Source organism: Mizuhopecten yessoensis, unplaced genomic scaffold (assembly GCF_002113885.1).
Source record: "Mizuhopecten yessoensis strain PY_sf001 unplaced genomic scaffold, ASM211388v2 scaffold10847, whole genome shotgun sequence".
In the NCBI taxonomy this organism is placed as follows: Eukaryota; Metazoa; Mollusca; class Bivalvia; order Pectinida; family Pectinidae; genus Mizuhopecten; species Mizuhopecten yessoensis.
The window spans coordinates 209,513-222,059 of NW_018408751.1; the positions used below are offsets into that span (position 1 = coordinate 209,513).

General features: G+C 36.7%; 1 protein-coding gene across 5 annotated transcripts in view; it reads right to left on the reverse strand.

Annotated features, from left to right (window-relative positions):
- The window catches only part of LOC110462924 (beta,beta-carotene 15,15'-dioxygenase-like), a 58,604-nt gene that overhangs the window by 5,362 nt on the left and 40,695 nt on the right, over nt 1-12,547 (reverse strand). For all 5 annotated transcript variants that reach the window (XM_021517170.1, XM_021517168.1, XM_021517169.1 and 2 more), the window contains 8 exons: nt 9,956-10,042; nt 8,606-8,867; nt 7,349-7,484; nt 5,711-5,849; nt 4,907-5,118; nt 4,162-4,273; nt 3,107-3,270; nt 1,164-1,269 (listed from right to left, as the gene is read on the reverse strand). In XM_021517170.1, the coding sequence (XP_021372845.1) occupies nt 1,164-1,269; nt 3,107-3,270; nt 4,162-4,273; nt 4,907-5,118; nt 5,711-5,849; nt 7,349-7,484; nt 8,606-8,867; nt 9,956-10,016 (1,192 nt within the window). In that variant the 5' untranslated portion in view covers nt 10,017-10,042. The remainder of the gene's footprint in view (nt 1-1,163; nt 1,270-3,106; nt 3,271-4,161; nt 4,274-4,906; nt 5,119-5,710; nt 5,850-7,348; nt 7,485-8,605; nt 8,868-9,955; nt 10,043-12,547) is intronic.

Below are 12,547 nucleotides of genomic sequence, written 5' to 3' on the forward strand. Positions count from 1 at the left end.
TGATAATGCTGGACGCAGGAAAAAGCCTATATATCCAGATCATATGTATGGTCATCATCTAGGCTGACGCCCCGGCAGAGAATAAGTTCATTATTGTCAATTCCATGAAAAAACATTCTGGTTGTCCCCAGTGCTTACCCAGGCGGGCTTTAAACGTTTTTATTGTCGGTGATGTGACGACGTGATTTGGCAGGGAATTCCAATGTTTGACCACTCTTTCTTTAAAGGAGTACTTTCTTAAGTTCAATTAAGACATTCCTTTTTTAAGTCAAAGACTATGCTCTCTTGTTCGTTTGTTCTCGTTCATATGTTAAATGCCTTATATTTCAGAACTGTTAATGTTGCTGATCATTACAGAAGAGAATGATAGAATGATAAAATGAGGGAGATGAAAACACGTGCATGGGGTTATGATAGAATCGAATAGGTAACGTGTAATCGTCACTTGACATATACAGCGATAACAGATGTGTGAGACGTAAATTAATGTCCTCGAAAATATAAAGACATGGCCAACTCGCGAAATTTCGAATGTGCTTAATATATATAAATAACAAAAAATAAGATATAACGACCGACTACAAAACTGGCAGCTTTCACCCTTCACATGTCTCTTCAGGCTAACTCGCGAAATTTCGAATGAGCTTAATATATAAAAACGCAACAACAAAATCATATGTAACGACCGACTACAAAACTAGCAGCTTTCACCCTTCACAGGGCTCTTCAGATCGATCTTTTTAAACCATAAATAACAAATATCTTTAGAAGGACAGATATAATATACTCAAAGTAGGGGTCCTAAAATCATCCCATCTGTTTATATAAACCAAACTATTAAGTATCTTAAGAACCGTTTCTATCCATATGAACCAGTTGCTCTGATATGACTTAAGCTTTACTGAAGATAACCATACCGTGCGGACCTTGTATAACAAAAGAATCTACAACAATGGAGAAAAAACGCAAGGAAACCAGACCTGGATTCGAAACTTCGACATCTGATCATTACACTGTCGCTTTTACAATCTGAGCGCTACAAATGCATTCAAAACGAAAGTAAGAGAGAATTACTGTCTGCACAAAAACCAAAGTGGAATCCTCTCGTGTTTGCCTGAACAGGGACAAAGGATCCTTAAAATGTGAGATGGGGACATACATACCTTCATTGTGCATTTGTTCGCTGGTCAGGAAAATGTTTTTCTCCGTTTTCCGGACGGCAGTTGCACTACATCCCGGGCGGTGTAGAAGACTTTCATTTAGAGGTGTCTTAAGAAAATAAAAACAAATTGAAATAACTTTCGCAACATTCAGCTATATTATGAACTCATGGATTGAGTATAATCAAAATTGTTAAATCACCTATGCAGTTACTTAGTATTTCTATCAATTCGATATGGACCAGTTTCCGTTGTTTCTATACTGTAGATCATCAAATTTTTGCGAGACTTTGTGTAAAGTCGAGAAGAGAGGGAAAACGTAAATAAACCTCTCACGAATGGTTATTCTGATACATAAGATGCATGTCACAACAAACATAAAGGCCAAGCATATTTCCTTGATATTTGCCTTTCAATCATGTAAATTACCAAAGGCACGGGACCAAGAATACGTCCTTGATTCATGCTACTCATAACTGAATTTTCTTTCCGAAAAGTTTCATTTGTGTCGATTCGGTACAAAAAAAATGTCATTTTCATGATTAGTTTATTAGCCGACAATGATATGCCTTGTCGATTGCTTCCATAATGTTTGAATCAGTTGATATTTTCTCTATGAAGCCAAAATGACTCCGTCTCCCCAGATTTTGATGTTTGCAAACGGCTGTTATAGCTTAAGTTAATGAGCTTAAATGTTAATAGCATGTTAAATGTTTGTTAAATGTTTAAACAAACCAAAACCAAAATATAAACTTATAATTTGTTTAAACAAACCAAAACCAAAACTATTATACGTGTAATAATAATGCGCCAACGTTTCACTCATGAGACCTTTCTGCCAATCGTTTTATGATAGAATGCATACGTGATTCAACTGAAGCTATGCAATACCTTTTAGTAAATACATGTAGATGTATTAACGACACACGTTTTTATGAGAACCCTAGTTAGACTGATTTGAATATGGAAGTCAACTTACTGCCTTTTTTGTAAATTGTACCATTTTTGTTTTGTTTAGAGATTCATTTTTAATTTCGTACATACTGTTCAGTTTTACATTGTTGAACTCAAATTGACATTGGAAGGTGAAAAATAAATAATCAATAAACCAATAGAATAAATTATTTTCCATCATCGCATCCTCGATACTCCAGGGTTTATGCTCAGTTTCACTCTCTGCACCCCTGGAATATGTCATCGCAAAATCGAAGGCCGAATGTCATCCACCTTGTGGATGAGACGAGAAATTTAGTTTGATCCTTTGATGTACATCAAAAGAATTTGTCGGTCGCGTAACACTACAATTTACTGGCTTTGAAGTCGGGTGTCATTCCTCTGTAATCTTCAATGAAAGGTATCAGCTTTAGCCATTGGTCATGTTTTTTTTAACCTGAGACCAATCAAATAACTAGCCGCGTTTCTTCATTTTGCTATGACATATTCCAGCGGTGCAGAGAGCGAAATTGAGCGTAACCCCTGGAGTATTGAGGATGCCATCACCGTAAACGACTTGAAACTATTGTACTAAAAAAGACAATCGGTAATCGTCGGCACTTTTCGAAAACGAGTCGTTTACGGAAAGTGTCGACGGATCCCGATTGTAAAACAGATTTAACATACTAATCTGCGATTTTGCGTAAGAATCCGAATATCAAAATGAGAGGCAGTTTTCGTGATGCTGACTCCTTTGGTCATTTAGTATTTCAAGTTCGATACTGCTTTGTGCAAAAATGACATAGTTAGCTACTGTTGCGTTAAAGTTCCAAAATAGTGATAACACAACCCGCCATTGAGAGGAAAAGATTGGTAGTGACTATTTATTGCCTTTAAACTATTGAGTTACCATTTATGGCGTGACTAATAAAAATCGAATACGGTAAAGAACGTGGACTAAAATATCCGGAAAATATATTATGTTACTTAAATCCATCCTATTTACGGCTTACCTCCTTTGAGACGTTAAGGGGAAGTACAAATCGTCGGAGTCGACAGGTCTTAATTTCCTCACATGACTTTGTGTCCTGGAACGTTTCCTTCTCCAGATCTTTTAGATATAATAGTTTGAGAATTCGGGCGTCTCTGAACGAGCAAAGGTCAAGTACGAGATTACCTGAAATGAATAAATGGATGCATAAATGAATGTATGAATTAATGAAACTAAGTAACAAAATATAGTATTTCTCACATACCTGCGTTTGTAGGAAAGGAAAAGAAGTCACGTGTTGCTGTAAAAAACATATTGCTCCGATATCTACACGTCCCATGTAGAACCTCTATGTAAAAAAACCTTTTCTTACATTTGAAATAGAAATGTTATATCACGTGCTAGATTTTTTCGGTACGGGACATGACATTGAAAATTTGGCGCAGTATGTATCCGCTCGCTAACACGACAGCGAAGCACGACTCCCATTGTCGATATAAATGATCTGGCATTGCTATATAATATTCCACTTTCACTCTTTCCCCCCCCCCCCCCCCCCCCCCCCCCCCCCCCCAGGGATATGGCATAGCAATACTGAATGCATGCAGGTAGCTATTTAATTGGTCTTAGGTAAAAAAAAACAAAAAAAAACCTGACCAATCGCTAGGCCAATTTCCGCTTACAAAGATTACAGAGGAGCGACACCCAACTTCAAAAACAGATAATTTTACCGTTACGCGACCGCGAGATTATTTTGATGTATGTCAAAGTACACAACCAGTCTTGTTGTCTTATTAACAAGCTGGCACACACTGAGCCTTCAATTTTGCTATGACATATTCCAGGGGTACAGATAGCGGAAGTGAGTGTAACCCCTGGAGTATCGGGAATGCACCGAAGCATGAAACGTAACTTTAGTAGAGTGCAGAAACATTATACAAAATCAAGGCCCTAGACGGGGTATTTGTTACTATGGTAAACTTTATTTTTTTCTTAACTAATGAGGTGCGAAAGAAAAATTCATCTGTTGCGAAAGACAAATACAGATTTAAATATTGGTAAAAGCTTTGAACTCACTTCCCTCCTGGTACATATTGGCATGGTGGAAGAAAAACATGGGATCTGTCTGATAAACGAAGTCGCCGTTAATTTCCAGTCCTGTGTGTCTGTCCACGATGTGAAAGACGGTCTGCAAATCAAATGAATAGACAATACTTACTCATAGAATCGATCACCCACGTGTGCAGTAGACTGACAAAGTTCAAATCAAGAGCAAAACCTTTGTTTGTTTGGAAGCATGGGGAAAAATTGAATGTTCAAAGTCCGTAATTAGTTACTACTCAAAAAGTCTCTTTGAATTTGAATGTACGTGATATCGGAATCAAAGATAGATATAACCTTTTCTGTGATATGCAGTAGTGAAATAAGTTTCTTTTCTGGTATTGAGTAACCTCCCTTTGTCAAGGTTGACGTCTTTCATTTTTATGATGTGCATTTTTAACTTCTGCATAGGAATATTGATAAGGTGTGAAATTGGCAAAAAATGTAATTCTCAGATTCGATAAATGTAGTTTTTGTTTTGTTTTCCCTTTCTTAGTTTTTCTTTCTTTCTTTTTACAAATACTTGAATTAAATCCGCCATTATTCTATGAAATGCATTGGGATATATGATTTATATAGGATGCTTCAGTTGACAAGGAATCGAACAAATACATCCTGATAATAACTGATAAAAGTAATGATATAATTTAATTTGGAGGAACTCTTAAAGGGAGATAACTCGAACACAGTTCACTGATGAGTAAGTTAGTGTATAACTGACCTTATTCATTGGACGAAAATCCATACAATCGATAATGGCATTTTTAGTTTTAACCATGTTGACAACCTTAGCTAGATTCAGTACGAACGGCTGCTCAATGAAAACGTAGAAGTTCTTCGTCATGGCGAAACTGTGGTAATAGGATGGAAACAATGGCCATTTGCACTTAATTGATGACATCACGCGGGCTTCACTGATGTCCATAGCGCCACCTATCAATACGTGGTATAGCAACGATTAACAAAGAAAACTGATTTAAACATGGTAAGACATGGAAATCCCGAATTTTGTTACATACATCGTTATATTTTGAAGTTTAAAACTCGTCTTTAGTGAGATCAGTTTTGAAATATGTGATATCAAAGTTTACTTTCTACACAAACAATGTACGCAACGTTTCAAGAACGACTGATCCCTTTGCCAAGCTATGACTTAGCACCAGTCGGTCTTGAAACGTTGATATATACATTGTTTGTGTAGAAAGTAAAACTTTGATATCATATAATTAAGACTCGCCTACATATAACGAAATCGCCATATTTGTTTCATATATTACCCGCAAAAGCTATTTGAAACTTTGGAGAACCAACCTTTTGTCGGCAGAAAGAAATAGATTCGTAAAAATTTAAGTTACACAAAAATGAGGTTTTCGTTATCTCTGAAGCGTGATTATTAGTGTATACAAGCGCTAGGCGAATTGTTTTAATTAGTCTATTCACTATATTTTTCCGCAAATGAAACTTCTTAACACGTGAATACAAAAAAAGTACATGTCGTTGAAAGATTTGATGTAAAAATTCTTACCTGGTCGGCCTGGCACTTTGTAGAGACAGTAGCAAGGATGAGCCGTGTAAGTGTAGCCAATGAAATGGACCGTACCATCCGTCTCCCAGTGAGCATGCGCAGCGGCGGCATCCAATTTTAAAGATTTACTGATGTCAAGCTGTACCAAGAAGATATTATTCATATAGCTGAAAAATATACTTAGACGTGGATTCAGAACTCTACGATTATTTTTATTGTGAATAAAGTGTACGTATCAGTACATGATTTATTGGCGGGACATTCACGCTCAAGAAACAATTAAGATATAAGTCTAAATCGGAATGTGCTAAATTAAAAAAATGTTTTATATAAAAATCATGGCAATCGTATTTAACATACAATACAGAAACGTGATGTGTTTATCAATTTATGAGATATCTTAAAATTAATACACTGTAGGTCCCAAGTATATGAGATATCTCTATTGCATTTAAAGATAAATCATTCGAATCAACGAAATTTAACGAAATCATAGATATTTTAAAATAATTTCAATATCTCTCTTTTACATTTAAAGATATCTTTTATATTTCTGCGACCTCTCAGTTGGCATCAAGTGAGAAGTCGGATTGCCATGACAAAAAATGTACATCAGCTGTCATAGCAAATATATCTTATTTCTCTCAACATTTGGCCTGATTTTCAAACGGATTATTTCTTTTATAAATAAATGAAAATCGACATTAAATGTAAGATTGTTTCTTGTTCCGGGGTCTGTGAATGAAGTTTACGCTAAATACTCAAAAACTAGCCTCCGTGTAAATTGGATTATAAGTTGTCCCTCTTTGAAAGATGTATTTAGCACCCTCGATACTCCAGGGGTTACGCTCACTTTCGCTCTCTGCATCCTGGAAGATGTCTTAGCAAAATTTATGGCTCAGTGTGCGCCACCTTGTTGATGAGACAAGAAGACTAGTTCAATCCTTTGATGTACATCAAAAGAAACTTGCAGTCGCGTAACGGTAAAAACTGACAGGCTTTGAAGTCGGGTGTCGCTCCTTTGTAATCTTAAAAAGACGGGTATCAGCCTAGCGATTGGTCAGGTTTTCGTACCTGAGACCAATCAAACAAATGTCTTTGTGCCTTCAACTTTGCTATGACATATTCCAGGGGTACGGTGGGCGAAAGTGAGCATAACCCCTGAAGTATGGAGGTTCCGGTATAAAATGTTGGCTGTGCAGGGTCTAACGCCCTATCAACACCGAAGGCCACTAAACCCTTTTAACCCTTTGTAGATCTGGATGAGTCCATTATGGTCTGCAGTGGTGGAAGGGTTAATGATGTGCCAACAGAAAATAGGAAGGTAGTCGTGTGAAAACTTTTATTCAGTGACACAAACTATTGTACTGACGGTGATATCGAGTTCTTATGAAGCACGCGAAGGGACATGGAAATGAATTTACTTATCCTTGCGCTAGGGTTACCATCCCTTGCGCACGACTTATCACTCCGTATGTCCCTTCGCGTGCTCCGTAGATCTTTCTATCAGCAGTCGCCAAACAAACCGCGTAAACGTCTACTTTGTTTGTCGCACTTATAGATTTTATTTTATCTCTGTATCTTATTTTCCAACAAATAAACCAAATCGATTCAATACAATTTTATACAATTACGAACCTTGCCAATGGTTTCTAGCGTGTCCGGGTCGACCTCATTACTAACGTTGGTTTCAGAGCTGACGTACATCCGGTCACCCAGTGGCCAGACAGTGACCGATGTGTTGTCCGTTTTAGGAATATAGTACGTGTTGATCCTGGCATATAAGGATTTCATTGTAAATAAAAGAAAAAAATTGGTATATTTATTATAGGTTAATATAAATATATCACGCATTTTGCGCGGCGCTAATTTTCGCCACTCCCAATCCAAGAAGGCGTATTTTGGATAATTTGGTCATTGTGAAATAACATATTCGTTTATGTTTTGTTTTACGTGCTTAAACAAAATACCCAGTTCATGACAATCTTTTATTGTAGGTTTACCTTCATACCATTTTGTGAGTTAATTCTGACCTTTAACTTACTCCTGGGCCTGTATTTATAAAACCGTTCTCATGATAAAGCATGGATTCTGTGCTCAAACCAACTTTCTTTTGCCTTGCTTTATTTCCCTTTTTTATTTTATTGTTATTCGGCTTGAAGTCTTTCTCCGAAATTCTTCCAAATCTAGGCAGGAACACAGAATCTGAGTTTGAGCATGAGAACGGTTTCATGAATGTGAACCCCGAAGTTCGTTGGCAATACTTGAAAAATAGTGTTACTCTTTGTTTTTTTGAGATTCGCGTCCTATTTATAGCTAAGGGCATTGAAGGACGTGTCTAAAAATGAGGTATACGGGAAAAAAGAGAAAATGGTCAGAAAGGAGAAAAACTTTAAGGATTTGCATATATAAGATGATAGCATGGGCCAACTTAAATTGTGATGTTATTAAAATGTCGTGTCCTAGACAAGGTAGAATTACACGCTATCTTGTCAAACTAGTCTGCCAAAGGGTTTACCAGATGTGCCTAGGGAGGCACTGCCAAAATGAAAGAGACAAAAAAAACCCATATACAGTTTTCAGTTTCAATTGGCGACACCAGATCACCACATACACCAACCCCTACCCATTTCGTAAAGTCCACAATCGTTATTTAACGCATGCTTTAGATCGCATTACCTCATTAGTATGCCATGTATAGAACCTCTGTCCCTTACAATAGATTTTGTCAATCGATTTGCCTACCAACCCGTATTTTTCAAAAATTTACAGAACTTGAGCAAGGCTACATAGATAACGTTGTGCCTGAAGTGCAAGAGTACCGGAAGTGACTGTATAGGATGGAAGGGATTTATGTTGGGTGCTAAAGGAAACTAGTTGTAGGCGAACACTTACTTTTCGTAAATCTTTTTACATGGATCGACATAATCTGCATAGGTGCCGAACTCAGTATTGACAATCCTGTTCATGCTGAGGTTCTGATGGTAGGTGTCGCTCTGTATGTATTTCCGCATATAGGTGGCGCTACCGTTGCGGATTTCGAAGCGCTGCAAACACGCCATTCCGTCAAACCAGTGAAGCATTTTCTCTTCTCCGACCTCGTACATCCCAGGTCCATTGCGGTACAAGGAGCCACTTAGCCACTCTGGAAGACAACCTTCAAAGAAGAAAGTTTGTGTCATTTAACGAATATAGTTTCATTTATTCTGTCTTCTTAAATTCAACGGGGTATGCTGTAACATCATCATAAATTATCAATGTCCTAAGCGACACACCAGTACTTGGGCCTAAGCGGCCCTAATAAAAGCCTCTTTCTGAATACCCAGCACACATGGTGGTTTGTTGTCTGTGTAACATTAACGACCAAAAACATTATTTGAACATGGAACTTCCAGTGGTAAATTTAACTGGCAGTTCTAAACTGGTAAGTGACAAATGTTCAAACTCAGCCATATTAAAGACTATTTTAGTAAAATTTTCCTTTTTTCCATCAGATTATCAGGATGACACCGTCTATACGGCCCTCCGTGAATGTATATCATGTATAGTCATTTGTTTTAAGGATCCACGTACCACTGCGTAAAATGTAACTAAGTGCTGGCATTTATTTTCTGCATGATTATAGCTTTTCTACATGATTCCTAAAATGAAAACCATATTTTGCGGGATTTTTAAGAGAAACGATAAAGATGAAATAAACAAAATATAATCAGCAAGAGTGTTCTGAGCGTAAAAAATCAGCGGGGTTTCGAACCTTGGTTTTCAGATTTATTTCCTTTTTTTTATTTATTTTTTTATTTGGCTTGAAGTCTTTCTCTGAAATTCTTCCAAATCACGGACAAAATGTAATTTTTCATTAATTTAAGGAAAAACAATGAATAACTATCGTTCACACCGATTGAGCTACCTGGTCAACTGGAGTGCCCTTGCCCAAACGAGCTACAGCATCCAATCGGAAGTTAAGCGGGAGACTACTCTATATGTAGGAAAAAACACAGTGCAATGGGACAGGGATTCTTTTCATCATAAAATATAAACAATATATTTACCACCAAAATTGAATATTTTAGTTGTGAGCTATTTTGTTAATTTAAGTGGAGCGAGCTGATGAATACAGCATCGGTGTAAAAAAAAAGTGCTAAATATTGTCGCAACAAGGTGACAGACACATTGAAAGAAACAGAAAAAGATCTAGAACGGGGCATTAAAGTGATATAAATTCCTGGGATGTGAGAAATAGGTTACCTGTCACATTTCCCTGCAGTGGCTCCTCAATTTCGGTCGCATTCTCAAACAGCCGATACATTGCTTCCCTCCTGAATTAAGTGCTGTCTGAAAGAAAGAAATTGCCAATGCATAATCTTAAGCTAAATAGTTTCCAATGCCGAGCAATGCGAATAGTGCGGTAAATTCGAGTTATCTCCCTTGTGGTGAATCTCTGTAAATGGGCAAGGCAAATTTATGGATAACGTTTATTGTCAAAGTTAAAACTATCACCCATGTATTATGTTTTGTTCACGTGTAGCTATAGATAAACAGTTCTGAATGTGATTTTAACTTATTTGTTGAGAGAGAAAAAAAGTATTACAAACATATAGGGCAATTGTTTAACAAATTGATTACCAGGTCAAATCTGCCGTGAATAATAAATATATGCTTTAGTTATCGTCTAAATCGACGATAATGATCAATAGATTTTGAAAAGAAGGAAGGAGCAAGGAAAGAGAAGGGACAGTTATGCCTCAGTCACAAGTAATTAAATCAACAGGTTTTTATTCAAGTGATCTGCTCATACGGCTAATCCGTTTAGGCCTGTAGCTATGCTAATTTGTATGTCTGTTTAAACATTTCTATCAAAACTTCACTTGTCTCAATGTGTTCTTTGGGGTTTTTTCTCCCTCGCTCCTATTTTATAGAAATTAATTGCTAAAATGTCCAGGAACGTACTTAAAATTGTACAGGTGACTGCCCGTAGTATCCAATCGGCACTTTCCGTAAACGAGAATATTTTTTCACATCATAGCAATTTGATGTTTTCGAAAAAAATCTTTATATATGAAATTTAACAAAACACTGGACCTTTGATTTAACGCAGGCAAGGCAGGATATAAATAGCAGTAGATGAAATAATGACCGATATCTCTAGTACAGGTAAAGCCGTACGCGTTTGCCCTAAAGACAACCTAGTAATGACAGGTCATCAAAACCCAGTGGTCAGTCCTGTGTTCGCCTGTAAGCTATGTTAAGACTGTAGATTCTTTTGTTTATTGTATTTACTGGGGCATAGACCGAAATATTGACTTTTTATTTACATTATATTTCAACACGGTTTGATTTACAATGGTAAACCAGAGACGTAGTATACACGTGGACACTTAGGTACAAAACGGTAAACCCGATAACGCCAAACTCGTTATACATGTACCGCCAAACTCACAGAGGACAGAAGGTGGCGATATAACGAGGTTTTACTGTATAGTACGTACGTCTCTGGATAAACGGAGATATGTTATATACAAAGATTTCATATTTACAGTAATACGCATGCGTATACGCTAAACAGAGGGAAAGTTTACTGGAGTTCTAAATAATAGTCACTTTCATGCAGGGGAACAGACAGAATGAAGTATTCTGATAAAGGGACATACTTTTTTCAGGAATGCTGTCTATAACTTATAGCAATACTACACTTCAGTTTCGACAGGTAAACAAATGACCATTTCCGGTTTTAAACCGACAATTGACGTAGCGTCCTTTTAAGAAAGATATTTAAGTAATTTTTGAACACAGCTTCTTGCTTACACTGCAGAAATCCACGAAAAGCTATGTAAATAAATAATAAATAAATAATATATAACATTTGATAAAGCGCCATATCTGGCTAGAATAAGACATCCTAAAGCGCTTTGCATATACATTAATCAATACAATTTTGAGGAATTCACAGGAGCTGCCTCATGTGTGTATGCTTGCGTGTGTGCTGCAGATGTAATGTGTTCTGTTTGTAGTGGGACCTTGCTTCCAACGACATCATTTATAGTGCCACCTCACTTGAATGCTACAGAACAGATACCGCAACATCCACCCCAGATCATTTTATACTTCACCTGGGTTGTTGAAGTTGTGTTGGCACAACGGTAACTGCATGTAAATGCAGGAGAATATTCATCCTTTTTTGTCTATGTCTTGATTAATCAGGAATACAATTGAAATTATCACTATAATATAATTTCATATTGGTTTGTTTTCATATTGAATAGAATTCAATTTCGCCTGGTTCCAAAATTCAAGTATTCTCCTCATAGATCATATCAATCAAAATGATGAAATGTAGTTACATATTACATATTTTTTGCTGTTGAGCGTTAAATTGAAAAATCGCAACCTTTAAAATAATTTGTTAAGTTGAAAACAAATAAATTGACTGTCATACACAGTAATATACAGTATATTTTTAATTGAGAGTATTGCAGCTGATCCCTAGTTTCAAGGTCACGGGGCTCAACTATGTGAAAAACTTCAAACAACAATATCCTAAGAACCTATTGAGAAATTTTGATATCAAACAGCCGCTGAGGTCGCAACTCATTTGGTCGAAATAACCATCAATATATGGTTTTACTTCATTCACACCAATTCAATGTAGGAGTTGTTTGGTACTCAAACCTAACACCTGCATCAAGTTTATATTATCATTTGTTTTATTTCTGCACAAAAAAACCCGATATAATTTTCTTTTTTTCTCCGTTTGTCATCTCGCTTACTACCAGCATATCTTATTGTTCGTTTTCCTTTCAACATATTCTCCCTAACCTGTCCCCGTCCCCCACGTCCCAC